The sequence below is a fragment of the Aplidium turbinatum genome, chromosome 1 (genome assembly GCF_918807975.1).
Source record: "Aplidium turbinatum chromosome 1, kaAplTurb1.1, whole genome shotgun sequence".
NCBI classification, from domain to species: Eukaryota; Metazoa; Chordata; class Ascidiacea; order Aplousobranchia; family Polyclinidae; genus Aplidium; species Aplidium turbinatum.
This window is the reverse complement of record NC_137472.1, coordinates 349,479-372,810: the sequence shown is the minus strand read 5'-3', so window position 1 is coordinate 372,810 and position 23,332 is coordinate 349,479. Positions and strand designations below refer to the sequence as shown.

At 38.1% G+C, this 23,332-nt stretch overlaps 1 protein-coding gene across 1 annotated transcript in view; it reads right to left on the bottom strand.

Moving 5' to 3' along the window:
• Positions 1–23,332, bottom strand: part of LOC145778495 (sushi, von Willebrand factor type A, EGF and pentraxin domain-containing protein 1-like) — a 178,906-nt gene that overhangs the window by 19,139 nt on the left and 136,435 nt on the right. The window contains exons 26-33 of the mRNA XM_082589985.1: positions 22,991–23,182; positions 21,074–21,256; positions 20,302–20,469; positions 10,123–10,299; positions 9,439–9,825; positions 8,429–8,545; positions 7,014–7,127; positions 5,814–5,927 (exon numbers count right to left, since the gene is read on the bottom strand). Coding sequence (XP_082446111.1) covers positions 5,814–5,927; positions 7,014–7,127; positions 8,429–8,545; positions 9,439–9,825; positions 10,123–10,299; positions 20,302–20,469; positions 21,074–21,256; positions 22,991–23,182 — 1,452 coding nt within the window. The remainder of the gene's footprint in view (positions 1–5,813; positions 5,928–7,013; positions 7,128–8,428; positions 8,546–9,438; positions 9,826–10,122; positions 10,300–20,301; positions 20,470–21,073; positions 21,257–22,990; positions 23,183–23,332) is intronic.

Sequence of the window (23,332 nt, the reverse complement as noted above, 5' to 3'; positions counted from 1 at the left end):
GGCAAAAAAGAAAGCGGGGGCTGTTTTTATCGACCTAACAGCAGCCTATGACACTGTTTGGCACCGTGGCCTAGTCTACAAACTACTCCGCTTACTCCCTGACAGGCACATGGTCAAAATGATCATGGAACTCATCCACAACAGGAGTTTTCCCTTACCACCGGAAGCGGAAAACAAAGTAGACTGCAGCGACTCAAAAACAGTGTCCCACAGGAATCAGTCTTAACTCCTCTCCTTTTCAATGTCTATATGCATGACCTACCATCAACAACATCTGACAAATATGCATATGCTGATGACTTGGCCATCTTGCACTCTGCGAAAGACTGGCAATCATTAGAAATTACGTTAAGCCAAGACATGACGACCATACCTGGATACCTTCACCAATGGAAAGTGAAGCTCAGCGAAAGTAAAACTGTTACGGCAGCCTTCCATTTCAACAACAGGGAGGCAAAACGTGACCTGAAAGTAACCGTTAACGGCAAAATTTTGACGCCCTGCCCAGAACCTACATACCTTGGGGTTACACTTGACAGGTCACTCACATACCGTCACCATTTACAGTCACTACGCAAAAAGCTGACATCTCGCGTCGCCCTGCTGAGGCGTTGGGCAGGCACAACTTGGGGTGCAGGTGCTGACACCTTGCGCACTGCAACCCTGGCTTTGGTCCACTCCACTGCTGAATACTGCGCCCCTGTCTGGTGCCGCAGTGCCCACACCCGCCTCATCGACAGCCTAATCAGTGACGCATTGCGAACTGTGACTGGATGCCTGCGCCCAATTCCAACAGAGTATTTACCAATCCTTGCAGGCATCCAACCTGCTGAGCTTCGCCGAAAGGGAGCCCTTATACACCTGGCTCGCCGGGCGGGGGATCCTAACCACTTACTTCATGCAAAACTCAACATCCCACCTCAGAAATCTCCCGGCAATTAAAGTCAAGACACCCCTTTGTGCCAGCTGCTGTTGAATTACTACACCCATTCAGCGATCATGCCATCAGCGCAGCACACTTCATGGAAGTTATTGGAATGCAGCGTGGTGTGTCACCGACACGAAACTACATGGTTTCATACCTCACCCGGTGGCGCGCCCCCCTGGTATGGACCTGCCTCGGCCGACTTGGGTCAAGCTCAACAGAATCCGAACCGGAGTCGGTCGCTTCCATTCCAACATGCACAAGTGGGGTTTGGCTCCCTCACCGGCCTGCAAGTGCGGCGCGGAGGAACAAACTGCAGACCATGTCGTTCTCGAATGTCCCATCTATAAGGCACCAAATGGAACGCATGGTATAGCAACGCTGGATGAGGCTACACTCACCTGGCTCTCCATCACCTGCCCTGAAATTTGATTTGATCTAGTCTCAAACGAAAGAAGATCTACGCTGATTATGTGAGTTATACATCAACTACTATGTGCACGCTGTACGTGGAACATAACAAGATCTTTGAACCTGAAAATTGAATGAGGCTGTTCACCAGGCATTAAATTAAATGATATGAGATGTTCTACTGGTGCAAATTAAGCTAAACTATCACAAGATGTATACAGTGACAATCTGCTTTTATTCCGACGTTTCGTCAATCAGACACGACTGACTTCTTCAGGGGGCCAGACCAGGTAGTGACTACCTGTCTAGCATGGCAAAACACAGGACATATTGCTGAAAACAACTAAACATGCAAAATGAAAATTCAACTTCCGGACAAAAACTTATCGCGCGCAAAGTTTGAAATAAGTTAGAAAAAAGGGGGGACTTAATTGCGATCAACAAGAAACTTAAATAACAACAAGATAGGAAAGTGAACGGCATGAGTCATGAATCGAGTTTTGTACGCACTACTGCACAGTTTTACAATCAGCATGAAACCAATTTAAAAAACGTCAAATCAGCACTTACAATTATAGTTTTTTGTAGATAGCGGGAAAAGAGATGCCATCATTGCGATTCATTACATGAGGCTTTTGATTGATGAACCAACTTTCAGAAAACATTCGCTTTTTATAATCACTTTTAACTTTTAGAACTTTAGAATTGCTCCAAGTTATTTTATGATCTGAAGTTATGGCATGCATGCAAGGAGCAGAATGTTCAGGGCGTTGATATTTGAAAGCTCTTTTGTGTTCATTAATGCGAGATTTGAGATCTCGTTTTGTTTGGCCAACATAAATTAAATTGCAATCATCACAAGAAACTTGGTACACTAAACCTGAGATTTCGCTTTGATTCAAGGGGTCTTTTAAAGACGGCAAAAATTTACTTATTGTCAAGAAAGGTTTCAAAGCGACTTTTACACCAATTTCATTTAAGATACGCCAAATTTTTTCAGAAACTCCCTTAACATAAGGTAAAGAAACAAAAGACTTATACTGGGTAGATGAGGGTACTAAACTTTTAGGTTGTCGTTGGCAAGCATGCTTTCTTGGAAATCCATTGAGGCTCAAAGTATTGTGTAATGCTTTGTTCTGTCGTGAACGTTCATGCGGATCTGCGACATGTGTGTCAATGCGGTCATACAAAGTTTTAGCTACAGTCAAATTTATGGTACGCCGATGGGTTCTTGCATTTCCCCGGTCGTGGCTAACAATTTTATGGAATACATTGAGCGCACTGCCACCACTTCATTCCATACACCAGAATGAACTCACTAAACCTCAAATCAAAGTGTTGAAAAAAAGTCTCAATTTTGCCATTTCGCCCAAGTCAATTCCTAAATTGGATATTGTAGCGGCAACAGAAAAAGGATACAGAGGAGTAAATGACGCAGCTGGTGTTGCAATGGCCAGATCAAAGATTACTCAAATTCTGAATACGGCAAGACCCCCACCACCTAACCTTCTTCCAGAAGAAATAACAGCTTTAAAAGAACTGAAATCTGACAGCTCCATCAAAATAATGAAAGCCGATGAAGGGAACGCAACGGTAATTATGGACAGTTCTGAGTATCATAACAAACTCTCTGAACTTTTAAATGACAATACTACATATAAAATTTTAAGACGTAGACCTAATCCTATTGCATCTATTGAAAAATCTGTAAACAAACTAGTTTGGCGATTTGCAACTCAACGAAAAATCACCATGCCAGTTTATCATCGTCTTAAGTGTAATAAGAGTGTAACTCCGAAAATCTATGGATTGCCCAAAATTCATAAAAACCACACCCCTCTTCGACCCATCGTGTCCTTTATCGGTTCGCCTACTTATAACTTATCGAAATTTTTAATTGATATTTTATTGCCATTGTTGAACCAAGAATACACTGTAAAATATTCTTTTGAGTTTGTACAATTAATCAAAAACACCTCTGTTGATTGCAATAATTGCTTTGTTTCTTTTGATGTTGTGAGCTTATTTACTTACGTTCCTCTCAAAGAATGTTTGCAGATTATCTCTCAATTACTTTCGCAAGATAAGTCTTTACACGAACGCACTAAACTTTCTATCAATGACGTCACAGAAGCTTTGAAATTGTGTTTTGAGTCTACTGTATTTTGTTATAATAACGTTCTTTATCGTCAAATTTATGGTACGCCGATGGGTTCTTGCATTTCCCCGGTCGTGGCTAACATTTTCATGGAATACATTGAGCGCACTGCCATCACTTCATTCCATACACCACCGCAACTTTGGGTGAGATATGTAGATGACACTTTTTGCATTATAAAAAAGTCTGCGGTCAACCAATTTCATCAACATTTGAATAGCATATCTTCTTCAATTCAATTCACAACAGAACATGAAAAAAACAACTCCATATCATTTTTAGACGTCTCAGTTATTCGTCATAATGCCACAAACACGTTGACCACTACAATTTTCAAAAAACCCACACACACTGACAGATATTTAAATTTTAATTCACACCATCCCAAACATCAAAAACTTACTGTAGCTAAAACTTTGTATGACCGCATTGACACACATGTCGCAGATCCGCATGAACGTTCACGACAGAACAAAGCATTACACAATACTTTGAGCCTCAATGGATTTCCAAGAAAGCATGCTTGCCAACGACAACCTAAAAGTTTAGTACCCCCATCTACCCAGTATAAGTCTTTTGTTTCTTTACCTTATGTTAAGGGAGTTTCTGAAAAAATTTGGCGTATCTTAAATGAAATTGGTGTAAAAGTCGCTTTGAAACCTTTCTTGACAATAAGTAAATTTTTGCCGTCTTTAAAAGACCCCTTAAATTAAAGCGAAATCTCAGGTTTAGTGTACCAAGTTTCTTGTGATGATTGCAATTTAATTTATGTTGGCCAAACAAAACGAGATCTCAAATCTCGCATTAATGAACACAAAAGAGCTTTCAAATATCAACGCCCTGAACATTCTGCTCCTTGCATGCATGCCATAACTTCAGATCATAAAATAACTTGGAGCAATTCTAAAGTTCTAAAAGTTGAAAGTGATTATAAAAAGCGAATGTTTTCTGAAAGTTGGTTCATCAATCAAAAGCCTCATGTAATGAATCGCAATGATGGCATCTCTTTTCCCGCTATCTACAAAAAACTATTGTAAGTGCTGATTTGACGTTTTTTAAATTGGTTTCATGCTGATTGTAAAACTGTGCAGTAGTGCGAACAAAACTCGATTCATGACTCATGCCGTTCACTTTCCTATCTTGTTGTCATTTAAGTTTCTTGTTGATCTCACTTAAGTCCCCCCTGTTTTCTAACTTATTTCAAACTTTGCACGCGATAAGTTTTTGTCAGGAAGTTGATTTTTCATTTTGCATGTTTAGTTGTTTTTAGCAATATGTCCTGTGTTTTGCCATGCTAGACAGGTAGTCACTACCTGGTCTAGCCCCCTGAAGAAGTCAGTCGTGTCTGATTGACGAAACGTCGGAATAAAAGCAGATTGTCACTGTATACATCTTGTGATAGTTTAGCTTAATTTGCACCAGTAGAACATCTCATATCATTTAATCTTTGAACCTGACACTCTGTGCAGAGTTTTTTTTTTTACTGTAGAAGTAAAATTTGTGACTTTGTGGAAAATAAAATACAACATCGTTGTTATTATGAGTTCAAAAGCGAGGAAGATTTTTTTATTGTGAAGTTTTCGCCTTTTCCACACTGAAAGCCTACGAGTAACAATTAGGAAAAACGTAAGGATTCCAACAAATGAAACCAATTCTTTGCAATAAAAATATCTCTTTCAAAACAAGATCTAGATTTTTAAAATGCTATATTTATCCTGTTTTTCATTACAACTCTGAAACCTGGAATATTTCAACAAAAATGGCAGAAAAGATTAATGCTTTTGAATGTGGTGTTTCCGTAGAATGCAACGCATTTCATGGCTGGCAAAGAAAACAAATAAAGAAATTCTACACCAAGTGAACCAAACCAGAACTCTGTTAAAAAGTATGAAAACCAGACAATATAAATTTCTCGGCCATGTAGTAAGAAAGCAAAAACTGGAGCATCTCTCTTTAACTGGTAAAATTTTTGGAAAGCGGGAACCTGGCAGACAAAAACAAACACATCTGGAACAATTTAACGACAAGACAGAAACAATCATCCATGCAACATATAATAGGAACATTTGGTCTAATTATTCATCTGAGGCCGTCGATGCCTGGTTCAGGCAAGGCAATTGAAGAAGAAGAAGGATCAATTCGTCCTTATTAGCTTAAGATCAGACAAGTTCACGTAAATTGGATTTTATTGCAAAACTGAGCATTTCGAAGAAGCGATTTGTATAATTAATGACACAACAACAAGTATTTTACAGCAAAGAACTTGTACATCTACTGTATATAATAACTAATTGTGGAACATTTTGGAGTCATACTTACTGATTTCACAATTATCCCCAGTAACATGATTCGGACAACCACAAAGAAATCCATTTCCTCTTCTGTTGCAAATTCCGCCGTTTAAGCACGGGTTGATATCACATGGTCCAACTTCTGAATATAATTAAGAAAGAACCTTTGATGAACCATGTGTGTCGTATAACAGGCTATAGATAAATTATATGATATAAAGTTTGCAGGTTATTTATAACTCCTCAGATTATTGGTGATGATTTTATGAGCTTGACTCCTGAACTAATTTATTTGTTATCAAATGATAATAAAATGTCAAAAATAAATCAACAGTTCGCTTTGCTTTTTTACAGTTGTTTGAATACATTATTACAGGCGTAGGCTATAGCTTTACAGATGCTCCTGTGGGGTTAGAGTTTCTGCTTTATGTTTAGTATGATATCTTCCAACTTTTGCTTTTGTATTTGTTTATATTTTAAAATGTAGTATCAACTCTGGAAAAAAATCATATAGATGTAACATCATGTACAACATCATATACAGTATACCATCAAATCATATATATAGGTGGAACATCATATACACTATAACTTAGCATCATCAAATCGTATCTTTATATATATATATGTAACATCATATACAACATCATATACAATTATACATAGCATCATCAAACCATATATAAATATAGGTGTAGCATCATATTATACACCATCATATACATCGCATCATCAAATCATATATATATATAGGTGTAAGATCATATACAGCATCGTATACACTATAACATAGCATTATTAAATTGCATATTTAGATGTTACATCATATACAACATCATATACAGTATAACATAACATCATAACATCATCAAATTATATATATAAGTGTAACATCAATAATGTGTTGGAGTTCAATTCAAATGCAGAGAAGCCAAAGTGCGTAGCTTCCAAACCACTCAACTCTGGTTCGGCATCCATTAAAGATGAATGCGACAACAACCAGCTGACTAGATTGGACTAGAAACTAAAAGAAACTTGGCCAAGCGAAAACAATTGCTTTTTTTGTTCATAAATATCACTCAATAGTCAAAATGTTTTGTTCTAAGAAGCAAATAATGAATCAAATCTTGTTTTATAATCATAGTCAAAACACTTTTGGCAACCGGGTGAATTTTCAAAAGTGTGACTACTTTATTGCAGTCCAAACAAAATAAAACCCAACAATCACCTTCTTCACAATTTGTTCCTTTGTATTTGTCCCCACAATCGCAAGTGTACGAAGTCTCGTCACCAGTGCACGGTCGTCCATTGTGACACGGCGAACTCCAGCACAAGCTTTCAACTGTGACAACATAAACGTTGCTTCGATCTCATATTGTGGTTGTTTTACATTTCACTTAATTTGTTTTTACAAAACTTTAAATGAACTGTAAATGCGAATAAGATGTTACTTCAATCAAGACCTAAGTATTATTTGTACAGTAAGTGTGGTTGTCTATAATAATAATTTGAATGAACTGCAAATGTGAATAAGATGTTACTTCAATCAAGACCTAAGTATTATTTGTAAGTGTGGTTGTCTATAATAATAATAATAATTGCTACTTGAGCGCTTGGCAGGCTTCAGCTGGGAAGAGATGACTGAAATTTTGCGTACACTCTAGTCTTCAGCAGAGCACTGTGCACCTGTCATTGTCACAATATCGACACTGTTATAACCAGCTGCCTGAGCACAATAACTGGATGCCCGCAACCTACACCATTGAACAATCTCCTCATTCTTGCTGGTATCGAACCTGCTGAGCTTCGTTGCGAAGAAGCCACTCTGTCTCTCGGTCGGCGGCATTGGAGCCCAACCACTTTCTTTCCAAGGTCTTTGGTCCTTCAAACTAGCACACACGTCGAATGAAATCAAGACACCGATTCAGGCCAGCCGCTCAACTTCTAATCAACGAAGCTCATGGACAAATCATCTCTGTGACTAATTGGGCGGTAAATTTTGAATGTAAGTCAAGCACCACCAGCTTTCATTAGTTCATCACCGACGCCAACACTTGTCCCACTGACCTGATTGATACCGAGACAGGCGTGGGTGCGCCACAACTGTCTTCGTACAGGCTTCGGGCTTTTCCGCTTGATCGTGCACCAATGAGGAATGCTTTCTTTCTCTGTTTATGAATGCGGTGCTGAGAAACAGACCACATACCATACCATCAACGACTGTAACATCCTCAGCCTGCCTAATGGAGTAGAAGGACTGCCTCTCTTGGATGGTGAAACAAAACAATAGAATACTCTCTAGCAGCCTTCTCGTGTAGTCTTGGAACGTCGTGAATCTGAAGTGGTAAAAAAAGATAGATCCTCGGCTCAAGGTGCTCATACGACGATGATTATAATAAAAATGAACATGTAATGGATGCCCGCTGGGGACCACGCAAACAGCAATCACAGATGTAACACAACTGGTAACTGCGAAGTGGCACACAGTCATCCACCGAGCTACTACCATATTGTCGTATGATATTAAGTGTCTTGTAGACACAAAGTCGCGTGGTCTGGAGCGGTGTCGAACGGATGTCCTTTCAAGCATCACTTGGATACTGCAAATTAATTGAATTAACAAACAAGTAGATAATTACTTACTGATTTCACAATTATCCCCTGAAACATGGTCTGAACATTCACATATGTATCCGATCCCCCTACGGTGGCAACTCCCTCTGTTTCGACAAGGATTATTTTCACAAGGGTTTGTTACATCTGCAAAGAAAACATTATTTCAACAAAAGTATATTTTTTCAGGTTAACTCTCATTTAAAGTGATTAATTAAACCTTTTACTTCACCAAATACGAGTTAAACACAGATTTGTAGTTGTTACTGTTACGTTTTGGATGATAATTGTTCTTAGTTGCAATCCAAAACATGAATGGTATTTTATGGTAGCAGTTTTTTGACAAACCAACATTGATTGATTGATTGAATCTTTACCCTCGGACTGGGAAAGCTTCTTGCAGAGCTTAATCCTGACAGTTTTGCATACTTGTAGAGGCTTTAAACCACTGACGCAGGCCCGGTCACCGAGATTGACAGAGTGAAGTTTCCGATTGTTGAAGTTTGTTGCCGGGAAATTATTCCATCTATTAGATTCCGCTGAATGGAGAGCAGTCCTTAACGTGCGTTGCTCAAGCGCACACCCCAATAGTCGAACCAGCGCCGCTTGATCTTGAAGCTTCTTCGTTCCAGAAGTCATGCGCTAACCAACTAAACTATCGGGGCGGAGACATATTAGACAAGGTTCAGTGTTTGTAACTTCGTCAAAGATTAATCACTTAAGATTAATCATCAAGTGTTAATAGATGACATTAAGTAAAATTGTTGTCTTTCTTTATTGTTAATTGGCTAGTGACTAAATGGTATAGGTTAGTATTAAGGTTGTCACAAATTTTCTCATGGTCACACCTTTTGTTCACAAAGTAAACCAATCATTATGAAAATATGGAATCAGCTCGTATGGATATCACAATCAAGTGACGCTTCGAACATGACCCAATATCTAAGACTAAGTGATTGATCACATTTATTCAATAAGTTATTTAAAATCGGCTTACCCAAGCATGGTGTGGTTACTAATAGAAATTGTTGAAAACCTACCTCGTTGGCAAATGTAATATCTTTTCCACGAACAATTGAGGTCGTTCCACCGACCACTAGGGTAGTTGATCACTCCGCAGTGCTCGTTGCCCCCGTGATTGTTTGGTTCACCAAACGCCCAATGATGGAATTGTGTTTGTCCTTGTCTGTTGAGCGCAACGCGAGAACCATCCGCGTAATTCCAGTTCTGTGTAGTTTGACCAGTCATTCCTACGTAATAACTGATGGTGGGTAGCAATCGGTTGATTTCTTCAACGAGGCGACTTTGTACTTCTGGTGTCTTGATCATCGCTAACCTTCCCCCTCTACCAAGTCCTTGACAACTGCCATGAGCTTCGAAGTACCTCGCACCTCTTTGAAATATCGTGTAGACTGTCCTACCAAGAGCTGGATACCAATAATAACAATTAAAATAACTCTAATCAATCAAGAGATTTCAAAGAATTATTTCCGATTTATAGCAGCTATAAACTATCATAACATATCACATCTTGTGGATGGAGTAGAGACATTTCTGTGCAGATGGTAACACAGAACAATATTACGTCACGTAATTGTAGTCGTTAACTATTTTCAAAAGAACAAAATATTGTTTGAACTGATGATTTGAGAAATCCATAAATCGGTTCTGCTTGCAACCTTTAGTAATGAATTGAATGTTTCTTTCCTTTCCACAGTGCTTACTTATTTCCACAGGATCCGGCGTGGAACCACAAGGAGTACGCTCGCAAACTGCATAGAGCACTGATCGTCCTTGACATTCTTGACCAACAGATCCAACGCATGTTCTTCGACTGGTACGGACACCGATTCCGCAAGATACCGAGCATCGTTCATACGATCCCCATTGACTCCAGCTTCCTTTGAATGATAAGAAGACAATAAAATTATATGACATACTTCTGCATATTTTTGTTGTTAAATGCCGCTTCTCTTTATGCGCATAAAAGAAGAAGATTATATAAGTTCCATGATAAAGTATATTAAGGCTGGTATGTTTGCAGCTGCAGCATTTCATGGAGGCAACATTATGTATCACAATTGCAATTGTGTTTTACGCCGTAGATTTGCGGGGTAGACTTTTTGTTTACGCTAACGCTTACGGCCACATTTTTTTGGATAATTGTCGCTTGAGGCTACGCCGCAAAGTTTTCGCGGTTTTTTAGCGTATAGCGTCAACGTATACTTTTTAATGTCTTAGCTCTTGTTAGCATTTTTTTTATCAAACTGCGACATGTTGACGTCTTGCACGTGACGAAGATCTAAACAAACAAACATTCTCGTTTCGCACGAGACGAAGATCTCCAGTCGCTTGCATGCTGGTATCAGGATTAGTCTAATTAATCTCCAACTACAGCCATTGCCCATTGTTCTAGTGTTGTGTCACAGTGTCATCTATTGTTCAGTCAGCTGGAGTTTGTTTGTATATCGCACTACTGTCTTTGACGTCAGAGTTCCACTTGGAGACTGAAGTCTTGCAGAAAAAAGAAAGAATTAGTTAAAACAACTTACTGAGAAATTACGGGTCAGAACAGGAATGTAATGTAAGCAAGCATGGCTACCTAAAGATACGGCCTGATTTGTCACATTTTGAGGAAATTTCCAGGTTTTGCTAAATTTTTGCAAAGGTATAAATTTTTCTAAACATTATATTTTTACGCTTTCTTCACTCTTTTCCCCAGACGATACAACAGGTTTTAACATCCTTACATGTTGAAAAACAAAGAATTTTGATTTCGAAGATTTTAGTCAGACTGTTAATTTTTCAATAACAGTCTGATTGAACGTTTTTCAACTTACTTTTTCTCATTTTTTACTGCTTCTCCAAGGCAACAAAAAGCTTTTATATCATCATGAGAGAGCAAAAACTAAAAAAATCTCAGAAAATGTCAATCAAACACTAGCAGTAGCTGTAATCAACATCTGCAAAATGTGACAAATCAGGCCTCATCTCCAGGTGGCCATGAAGCAATGAAGTAGGTAAGTTGGTAATGTCGCTCCATGTAAAATGTATACAATGACTTGGCTTCGTAGTGTGAAGTTTTTTTAGTCAAGCAGTGTTGAAGGCGTTTGTAAGGAATTGTGAGCACTTTAATTTCTATGAGTTAAGTCTTGCATTTTGGGGCAAATCAGAAAATTCTCAGGCAATGAGCAGTGCAGATTATGCATCTAAACTAGGGCTACCATATGTCCTTATTTAAGAGGATTTGTCCTCTTTTTTAACGAAAAATATTTGTCCTCCGAGGACACCCAAAAATGCTCAAATGTCCTCTTTGTTTACATTTACAATTTTCTTGCTCATATTTTCTACAGGATTTCATTGAATGATTGTTATGTGACTTTTTTACAATTTCCAACCATTTCTGCGCCAATGCAACATGCTGATTTATAGAGTTTGATAATATATATAGATTTTCAAAAAAAGCATTGACGTACTATTTGATCTGCCGTTCTAAACTTTATTAGACTAGCCTAGTATGTTGAAACATACTAGGCTACATTGCTTTGCGATTTTCTTTACCGTATCTGTCACTGCTTCCTTTTGGCGGCAAGAGTTACTGGCCGAGACCATCAGGTCTACGTCTCTCTTATTGCTAATTACTCCGTCGGCTTATATCAAATAACAACGGGAAAAAGTATGCCGTTGGTCAAAAGCCTTATCTATCACTTCAATCAATTTATTTCGCAAAATATATTCCTGATTGTGTATTTTAGGAAGAAAAAGTGATAAGGACTCGGTTTTCGACCTATTTTCGCCATTTCTTGGTCAAATTTCTCAGTTCACATTTTATTTGGAAAGTCCTCTTGCATTGAATACAGAATTTCATCAATTTTGTTTTTTCGTTTCCGTGCAAACAGTATTCCATGCACTTTTTGCACTACAAAGCAATTTGCGCGAATAACAAATTACCTTCCTAATTATTGTCTGCCAGCAAAGAATGACTCATTCGAAGCGCGGTCTCTCGTCAGCGTGAAGGTCTGAACTGTCATAAAATGCCATATGTGAAAGTAACTAATGGGTTGGTGTCCATATTTACGTCGATTCTACGTCAAATAATGTCGAATAATTATACATAACCCTGTAGCAATTATATTTTCGACTTGGATAGGCGATAGCGAAATTCTTTAGTCAAAAATTTCATCTTAGGTAAATTTGACATTAGTAGATGTTAAATCAACGTAACCTCTTCATTGACTTGCATGGCTGAAAGCGTTTTCCGCAAGCTAAAGAAATAAACTAAATCATTATGAATGACAAACACAAAATAAAACCGCACGCTAATAGTAAACTGTCAATCAAGCTATTGAATATCAGCAAATTTCTTGCATTTCATAACTGGCTGTGACAAAAGGTTTATTGTGAACTTCACAATTATCCGATACCAACATAATCGGGATTAAATGTTGGGGCAAGAAAAAAAAGTAAAAGTCAAGAAATCTCAGGTTTCTAGCGTCACTGCTTCTATGTGAAATTGCTGAATTAGCAGAGGGCGACACCATAAGATCTACGCCAGTAACAGATACGGTTAAAAACCAAATAATGTTCAGCGATGAGTGCGAGTTGAACTGCAAATCCGCTTGCGAGGAAATTTCCTCATTTGAGGAGATCTGATCAACAAATTTATGAAAATCATAGATTGGAACAAAATCAAGAAAAAAAATAAAAAATGGAGTAAATCACAAAGAAATAAAACATTAAAAAACGAAAAAACTTGCAAAAGAGTTTGACATGTTTACATTTTAAGCTTCTCACACTTTTACAATAAATTATTGTTTTTCCTAGATTTATTTTGTATTGATTCAGCGCTTGTAGACGTTGCTGATTACAAACTTAATAGTTTGGCTAATTTGCCAAGTGAAGCAAATCGAAAAGAATATCCAATGTGCACTGTGCATAACAAGTATTTAATTATTTTTTAAATATATCGTGACATGGGTACTTACACCTTATGTGGGTTCAAATGTAGAATGAATTTAATCTGTGATGCAGTCACAATAGTACAAGGAAGATAACAGCCGTTTTGTTGAGTCTGTCCTTTGCATCTCATTAACAGCTGCATACATTATAGGTCTACAAATTCAATTAGGCTATATTTCATGCAAGTAATTTTATGATTTCGTTGAAGCTAATCCTTTTTTCTGGAAAAAGTTAAGGCATGGCCATCTGCAGATCTGCCTGAGTTGTCACTTTTTTATTACATTATTACATCACATTTTTATTCTGTTGCACAAGTCTAACAAATCGGCTCGCGAAAAACTAATTTGTCTGTTTTTTTGTCTCTGTTTTTTGCTGCATACGTCTATAATTATACAAAAGGTGGGCCTAAATATGGTGGTGGGCCTAATCTAAACAAACTCAAATATTTGGTCTCCGACCGTGATTGCTTGCATGATGTTGTACTCTGTATGTTATATGTACATTACTTTGCCTTTGCCGGTTATTGTTGTTGTAGGCTAATGTTTGGCACCAGCAAACAAAATAAGTTTACGCTAGTGTATGCGCTGACGCTGACGCCGTCAACTTTTTTACAAGTTACGTTGACGCATACGGAGTATGGTTTTTCGAACGTTTGCGTTTACGCTGACGGCGTCAATATTTTTTGTATACGCGTACATTACTGGAAACAATAAAATTATAATGCTACAATGTAACACAGTTACATTAACCTCATGGTGCCAGCCTTTTCGTGGTGAGTCTCGGTAACTGTAAAACATGCTAATAACAACAAACACATCATGGTATCTCTGGGGTGGTAAAAGGATAAACACTCGGCCCCAGTGAACGAAGAAAGATGCCAGAAGCCACAATATCCTCCAGCTCATCGTCGAAGGTCTTCCAATTGATAAAGTTAACGTCGTACAAAGAAAGGCACAACAACAAAAGACCCTCATCATTATCTTCCAGTACCCACTGCTACAGTGCAGACAAGCTAGTGAGCCAAACTACTCGTAAGCTGGATCAATCCAAAGCAGGACACATGGCCTAACCACATTTGTCCACTAGAAGCTGAACTGGAGCCTGATCGAACAATCTCCTTTCGACAGAGATTGAATGGTTAACTGCTGACGTCAATGGCTACAAAATTGTCAACATCTACAAGCCACCGCCTTGGTCATGTACTCCAATGGCCATTCCAATGTATTCCACCCCTGCCTCTATGCTGGTGATTTTAGTTACCAGCACGTAGACTAGGGAAATCGCACCACCATCCTTGCTAGAGCATGTCTGGAAGACTGAGAATCAAACAACAACTATGCCCCATTGTACAACCCCAAAGACGTAGCCAGTTTTACATCTGAACGATGGGGTACAAGAACAAACCCATACATAGCCTTTGCAAGCACTGGCCACGTTATTCAGCTTCCAGACAGATGTGTTCTACAAAATTTAAGATGCTGGATTCAAGGACAAATTGCGCAGATGAGTATTAGAATACTAATGATTTGGAAAGAGCAAACCATTGACGTGAATAACTGCTACTTCTGAAGATTTATGTTCGTCCAGCAGAAGATTTAAAAATGACCTCTATTTCAAACATGCAAGATCTTATACGGTCGTGGCCAAAAGTTAAAGACCAAACCGCAAATTTCGAGAAAGTCAGTTCTCCATTCTATTTCTTGTCGTTTTTTTGCTTATTTCTTGCTAAACTATATATAAGAAAACGTAATAAGCATTTATATTGTATTTTGCATCAATATCTCAAATTTTTAATATTTGGTGTGTCCTACTTTCGCTTTGATGACGGCCTTGATTTGTCTGGACATACTTTCGATTAAATTTTTGAAAAGTTCTTCAGGAATTTCACGGATCCAGACTAATTTGTTTGCTTCACTTAGGGAAGGAATACTCGAGGGATGCTTTTCAGCTACTTTATTCTTGAGAAAAGTCCAAAAGTTTTCGATAGGGTTAAGATTGGGACTGTTCTCCGGCCACTGCAGAAGAGTAGTTTTTTTAGCCCTAAAAAACTCTGTTACCATCTTTAAACGATTGCATAGGGATCCATCTTGCACAAAAATAGTGCACTCATGCATCGAAATGTGCATTATTGTGCAGTTGTAGCTTCTCCTTCATTATGTTCAAGTATTTTGGCCGTTCATCGTGGTTCCTGGTTTTAGAAAAAGGAGTTTCGCTGTACCTTTGGTCGAAATGGCTCCCCATATCATCACACCTGGTGGATGTTTCACCGTTTGCCGTGTATACTTTTCATCAAATTGTGTTCCTGAGGGTCGACGGACATTTCTTTTTCTTGCACCAAACTGTTGGACACTTGATTCGTCCGAAAATTAAACTTTAGACCATTGGGCAGAAGTCCACTCTTTGTGCTGCAACGCAAACAGGTGGCCCTTCTTCTTCATCTCTGGCGTAAGCCTCGGTTTTCTTGCTAGTTTTCGTGACTTCAGACCTAATTCTACAACTAAACGGCGGCTAACAGTTCTCCTGTTGATTGGAATACCAGCTTCATTTACATTGACCCTGATTTGTTTGGCTGAACATGTTGGAGACTTCACCACTTCCCTTTTCATGAAGGTGTCATCTCTAGGAATTCTTTTTCAGGGACAACCACTGCGTTTTGCATCCGCATAAGTTCCTGATTTTTTAAATTTCACAATTACTTGATGCACAGCAGTTTTACTAAATCTAAGCTGCTCACCAAAGTGACGTTCTGTGCATCCTTTCCTGTGGAGAACAACAGTTTGACATCGCTAAACTTCAGAAAGAGAGCACATTTTACCCATTTTGGGCAGATAAATAATACAGAAAAGTAATCTCTACTGGCTAATGTTCAATTGATATTTGCTCAATAATGACTGATTACATCAGATTTCGACCCAGAATAAAGATGATGCAACTGAAACAATATCTGATACAGTATTATGAAGTAATACAAAAAACGTCATAAATCAAGTGTGGTCTTAAACTTTTGGCCACGACTGCCAACGGTCCTCAAAGGGCTCTCGGGGTAGTGGAGAAATGGTGCCAATGAGTGAGAAAACGCTCATGACAAAATTTGAGATTTGTAAAAAATTGTCTTCAGCCTCTTCCTGGGGCTCAAAAATCGAAGAATGAGGTCAAAAACGCAATTTTTCCAAAAAATTAAAAAAATATTTTGCAAAAATAGTTTTAGTTTGGGTAGATACAATATTGTTTAGATATATTTAATTAACCTAAGAAAAAAAATTGGAGCCATTTGAACTATTCCTTCAGCTTCCTCACAGCTTCTGAAAATTTCCATTTTTCTGAAAATTTCGCAAAATTATCCACTCAGAGCAGACACTCCTTTGTACCAAGACAAACTGCAAAATATTCAAAATCAAGGAAATAAGCTATTTGATATTTCTGCTTGTAAATGTTTGGATTTTACATCTTGCACATGTTCTGCTTCTAAAAAAGTGCGCTGTAAAGAGCAGGACTTCTTGATTGACCAGCACACGAATAGAAAAATGATTATTTTTGGTATTGAGTATTGACCACCGTGAAACGATCAGAGTTAGAAAAATGATTCAGTGGAAAAACAAACGAAAACAGTGCCAAGCAGCACAGCCAAATCAATACATTGAACGCAGGATTGAGCTGGCTTCATCATCGTCTGAATGTGATACAGACACATCGGTAACATGTGAAGATAGTGATGCATTAACTTGTGATGAAGAGCTTGCTGATTCTGAGAATATTTTCGGTTAAAGCAACCAAAGGAGAAATCGGAGTCTCTCATGTGTAGCTCAAGTGTGCGACAGAGCAAGTGTGTCTGACAGAACAGCAGCCTTTATTGCAAGCTCATTGTTGATGAACATTGGGGTGATAAGTAAAAATGATAACAGCTCTGTTATAGATCGACATAAAATTCGTCGAGAAAGAAAAAAGGTCCGCAGAGAAGCACAAAGCTCCAGTGATGCAGATTATGATTGCCCATTTGCCATTTATTTTGAAGGACGCATTCATGAAACACTTACAAATGTAAAAAAAGGCAGCAAGTTTTCAAGCAAGTGGACCAGGTGGATTCACGGGATAAATTGGCCACGCATTGCGAACAAGTTGCTGTTAACGTTAAATTTTGCACAATTATAACAGAAACTATTGAAGTGGTTTGTGATGACCTAAGTACTGACCAAAAGTATCTACTTGAAATCCACCGAGCAGTATCAAAAACCATTGTGAATGATCCTGTATTTCAACGTAATCCTGGAACAATATCTCATTCGCGCTGGCTGACGACAGCAAACAGAATTTTGCGTCTATATGTGACGAAATCCAACCCATCTGGCACTTTAGTTCTTCTGGTGGAATTTATTATGAAAGTATATACACCAATGCGGTTCAAAATAAAATGCAATCCACCTGCTACACATGGTGCTAAGCACATGTACGAAACAATTATGAGAACACGCTGCCTGCCAATAGAAGTCAAACAAATCGTTCTTCCAGTGATGCAAAGAAATGGATATAATGCCCATCCAAAAAGTGTTTTGTTATCCATGGTTGCTGACGACAGTAAAATTATCCGGGAACTTGGATTGAGAAGAGTTTTGAGTGCCGGAAAACTGAAAGCGAAACAAAACAGCAGTGTGAGAGGTTTTGAAATTCCAATCATCAATTTTGACACCATGTCATTTCATGAATTAATTGATTGGCAAAACGTTGATCTCACACCACCACCTTTGCTGCAAGATGTAACAGATGACGTAATGTGCAAATCAATCAGTCAAGGAACTCCACTACCGGTGCCAAGTGAGCTCTTCAAAATTCCCTGCACACACAAGCATAGATACTTTTGGTCAGTACTTAGGTCATCACAATCCACTTCTATAGTTTCTATTACAATTGCGCAAAATTTAACGTTAACAGCAACTTGTTCGCAATTTCCCAATGCGTGGCCAATTTCTCCGGTGAATCCACCTGGTCCACTTGTTTTCCCATCAAGTTTTTGAATTAAATGTCTCAAAGGCAATTCATTCCCATGAAGTTCGCAAATTAACCACTGTAAAGGCCTGCCAACCGCTCTTTCCAACAGTGCAACAGGTCCATTTTTTGTGCCTGCATTTACATTTGTTCCTTTGCAACCAATTGCTGTCAAGTATGTTAAATCTAGATCGGATGTGTTGGAATTAAAGAATTTTATAATAAATAGCTCTCAAAATATTTTTTGAAGAGCCAGATTCCGGAGTGACATGGCCAATGAAATTTGATCCAGGCTCTTGCAAGCAACATACATATTCTTCTTTAACCAATGATTTTGAAAACTTGCTGCCTTTTTTTACATTTGTAAGTGTTTCATCAATGCGCCCATCAACATAAATGGCAAATGGGAAATCATAATCTGCATTACTGGAGCTTTGTGCTTCTCTGCGGACCATTTTTCTTTCTCGACGAATTTTACGTCGATCTATAACAGAACATGGAGATTTAGAAAAATTAGCTCTATTGGGGATGATACAGGGAAAAAGAAGCAGAGTTCGACAAAGATTAACTTATTTAAACAGCTTGAATCAATGGGCCACAAACACAACAGTTAAAACGAACAATTTTATACGAATGGCTAATGACAGAGAAGTTTGGAAGACCATGATCGCCAACGTCTGTATCAGATCAGGCACATAATCATCATAACAGAACTGTTATCATTTTTATTTATCATTCCAATGTCCAGTAACAATGAGCTTGCAATAAAGGCTGCTGTTCTGTCAGACACACTTGCTCTGTCGCACACTTGAGCTACACATGAGAGACTCCGATTTCTCCTTTGGTTGCTTTTACGGAAAATATTCTCAGAATCAGCAAGCTCTTCATCACAAGTTAATGCATCACTATCTTCACATGTTACCGATGTGTCTGTGCCACATTCAGACGACGATGAAGCCAGCTCAATCCTGCGTTCAACGTATTGATTTGGCTGTGCTGCTTGGCACTGTTTTCGTTTGTTTTTCCGCTGATTCATTTTTCTAACTCTGATCGTTTCACGGTGGTCAATACTCAATAACAAAAATAAGTATTTATAATCATTGATTATTATAATCAATGATTATAATCATTCTTCTATTCGTGCGCTGGTCAATCAAGAAGTCCTGCTCCTTACAGCGCACTTTTTTAGAAGCAGAACTTTTTTAGAAGCAGAATCTGCTCATTTCCTCGATTTTGAATATTTTGTAGTTTGTCTTGATACGAAGGAGTGTCTGCTCTGAATGGATAATTTTTCGAAATTTTCAGAAAAACAGAAATTTTCAGAAGCTGTGATATGAGGAAGCTGAAGGAATAGTTCAAATGGCTCAAATTTTTTTTCTTAGGTTAATTAGGTATATCTAAACAATATTGTATCTACCCCAACTAAAATTATTTTTACAAAACTTTTTTTTAATTTTTTGGAAAAATTGCGTTTTTGACCCCATTTTTCGATTTTTGAGCCCCATGAAGAGGCTGAAGACAATTTTTTACGAATCTCAAATTTTGTCATGAGCGTTTTCTCACTCATTGGCACCATTTCCCCAATACACCGAGAGAATTAAAAAAAAAAGTTCAAAAACGAGCCACCCTACTGTGTATTCACCTTTCTAAACAATAAACGCTGTTGCTTGAGCTTATGTAACTGTGTGGGTGATGGGAAGGTTTCTTGCTAATTCAGGCACAAAACCTTTACGTTTGACAAAGTAACTATGAAAATTGTTGCATTGAAGCTAAAAATATAAAGAATCTGCATGTAAAAACGCTGACTTGATTGGTGAAAACAGAATTCATATTCCGAAATAGCCTACCAAAATTGACAAACGGCAAAAAAAAACTGAGCTTGAATATTTTTAGCTCTACAAATTTGTTGGATAGTGATTAAAACTTTAAATCATAACACTGCAGTTTAGAGTTCATATATTTACTTCTTCTTTGACAAGGGGCAGTGTTGCATTGTCTGGTTTCCACTCTTGACCCAGGTGCACAAGCCCCATCACCACTCTGAGGCCCTGGGCACGTGCGAGTTCTATGGCTTTGTCCACCACCGCATCTTTTCGTACAACCACTCCAAGCCCCCCAGTTTCTCCAAATACCTAGAAAAAACAAAGTAACTTTTCTTGAAAACTTTATAAAAAAAGTAGAGAAATTGCAGTAAAAAATAGATTTATAATCCTATGGGTACTGCTGCTACATGTTATGAATCCATACTCATTAGTCATTCATCACAAATCCTCAAATTAGGGTTTAATAAACAAAACACACGCTATAGCTGAACATAAACATAGCGGTTAACATCAACATAATAAGGTATGTAGGCTAGGTATTAACTTAAATAAGGAAATTATACACTACAGCTTACAAACTAAAGATTGCATGCAACTGAAATGTCTTTACTACTAAACAATCTGCTGTATGAAGCTACGCTTCTAGAACACAAGTAAAATGTCGTGACAGGTATTTGATTGTTTAAACGAGCAATTACCTACGTCACAGTAACGCAAGGAGAAGCAATAGAAATTATTAGGCATGAGGACCCTGTAGACCCTGTAGCAACCTTTTTGTGACTCGAAAAAAACTTTTTGCTCCCCGGTAGCAACTGTTTGCGACCTGGAACTGGATTGCGACCGTTAGTTGGGACACCTGATCTAGTATATTGTTATCACAATTTTCCTACTTTATGACGTCACAGTGAATTACCTCTACACGTTGGTCGTTGCTTTGAAAACCTTCCATTGACCTGACAAGAGATGGTTGATGACTTCCCGACTATTTGAAATTGTGGATCACAAGTATAAGTTACACTTTCTCCAATTGAAACTCTAATTCGGCGGGTGGAAACACTGCCGAACCGCGATGAACGCGGTACTGTGCACGTTATTTCTGTAATAACCAGAAATATTCACCAAATTAAAAAATAATTCAAGAAAGAGTTCATAAATAACTAAAAGTTGATTAATGTGTTTGAGTTTGCGTTGTTGTTGCTGATCTTTTCTATTAGCTCACGGCAACACTGTATAGCCTAGTTTAAAAAGTAAAATGAACAATCAAAGATATTTGCAGTAAACAACACACAATAGTCGTTTCTAAAGTATTCTTGGAAAGTTACGGTTGTATGAGTATGGTAGTTGTTCGATCGAAATAAACGTTTAGCACAGTGTTCTATACACCCAATGGCAAGTTTTGGCACCCCAAGCTAAGCAAAATGAGGAGAAACGTTTTTCACCCACTTAAATCGATCCACCTTAGACTGCAGTTGTTGGCAGTGGTCAGAATATAGTGGCTTTGTGTGCCACTTTTGCAATACAGTGCTGTCATTTGTCACACATACTTTTGCATGTTTTGATAAAATGTAATTTCGAAATTTCTGAAGTAAAACTTTTAATCTTATTAGTAAGACTTATTTTAAATGTATGTAATTGTCACAATCAAGGTGCAAATGCCTCGCGATGGCTTGCTTTGTATCTTCAGCGAATGTGCTATTTTCATTATGGAATTCTGGTGCGTTGTGTTATTATCGGTTATGACCTGAAGTAACCTCTGATTGAGAAATTTGTATTATGTAACGTATTTCTAGAATCATCTGTAAGCATGCAAAATCTAGAAGGTTCTGTTGTTTTTCATGATTTCTGAGCGTCGTTTGTCATGACGTCATAAGGTTGTTTATCAGTAAATGTCCGATTGCGAAATCGTTATTATGTAAGAATCTTCTTGCGAACGAGACCTTCTAGAGACTTCTGTTGTTTACCTTTTAAATGCTACGTGACCGAACGATGGTTCTTTATGATGTAACCTTCTCGAAGTTACTGGACTGAACAGCCAACTATAAATAGTGGTGTAGTTTGTATTTCTGATTATTCTGAGATTATGATTCTGAGATTCTGTTATTCTGAGATTATTATTATGGTGGTTGTTATGAGTTGATTATGAGAGTTGTGCTATGAGTTGTGGATTGGTAGTTGATGCAGAATTAGAGTTATTTGAGAAGCCGTTCGTTAAAGTTCTTCAAGAAGTCAGATTATCATTTCGCTAGTAGAATTATTCGACATTTAATTGACTGCTTTTCGGTTTGACCCATTAAACTACGTCATTGAATCTTTCCAAGTCTTTTTCCTGGTAAGAGATAGAAAAAAATCGTGACAGTAATGCATGTGATGGTACATTGAGAAAACATTAGCTGTTGTTAGCAATGTGTTGATGTGTGTGTTTGCCATTAGAGGGAATGAATGATGATCTTCCAGTCATTGTATCTGGCCGTCCCTGTGTGTCTAAGTGACGCTCTCTGAAGCAGAGTATGGATATAGGCTATTTTGCAACTGCTCACCTAAGTAACCAAAGTCAGAGGATCTTATAACAAGATTGTGATGATGCCAGGATCTTTTAACTATTTTAAGCGGATGACCTTTGGAGCCATGGGACACCCAGGTGGCGGTGGACTATCCCCAAGCAATCTCAAATATTGGTTTTAAGTTTATGCGGCAATTTTAGTACAGCAGATTTTTTGATTAAAAAATAAACGTTTTTAACTCCACCAGATTGGCGACCATTTATATTATCTTGGTCGGTTTGCGAGCGTGCAAATGTTCATGATTGCTTGAAGGCCAACTTGCAACCCACCTTCACACTTTGGAACTTCAGTGCTCCACCTGTTCCTACCCAAGCAAGTGGATCGCACTTCATCAGCATCACGTCCGACAAGCTTGTATCCCCGAACACAGGAGAAGATTATTTGTGTACCACGCGTCACTTGATTTGCTTCAGTGGACACTTTGCCGTTTTCAGGGGGGTCCGAGACGATACAACCAGCGACTTGAAGTAGAAAATAAACTATTAGAAAAGTTTAATATTTGACTTCGAGATAAAGACACTTTTATCTCAGTAAAGTTTCATTTTCTATAAACCCCACAAACATTAGCATTAAAACTACCAAGAAGACCAAACTAGCCCGTTGTAACATAT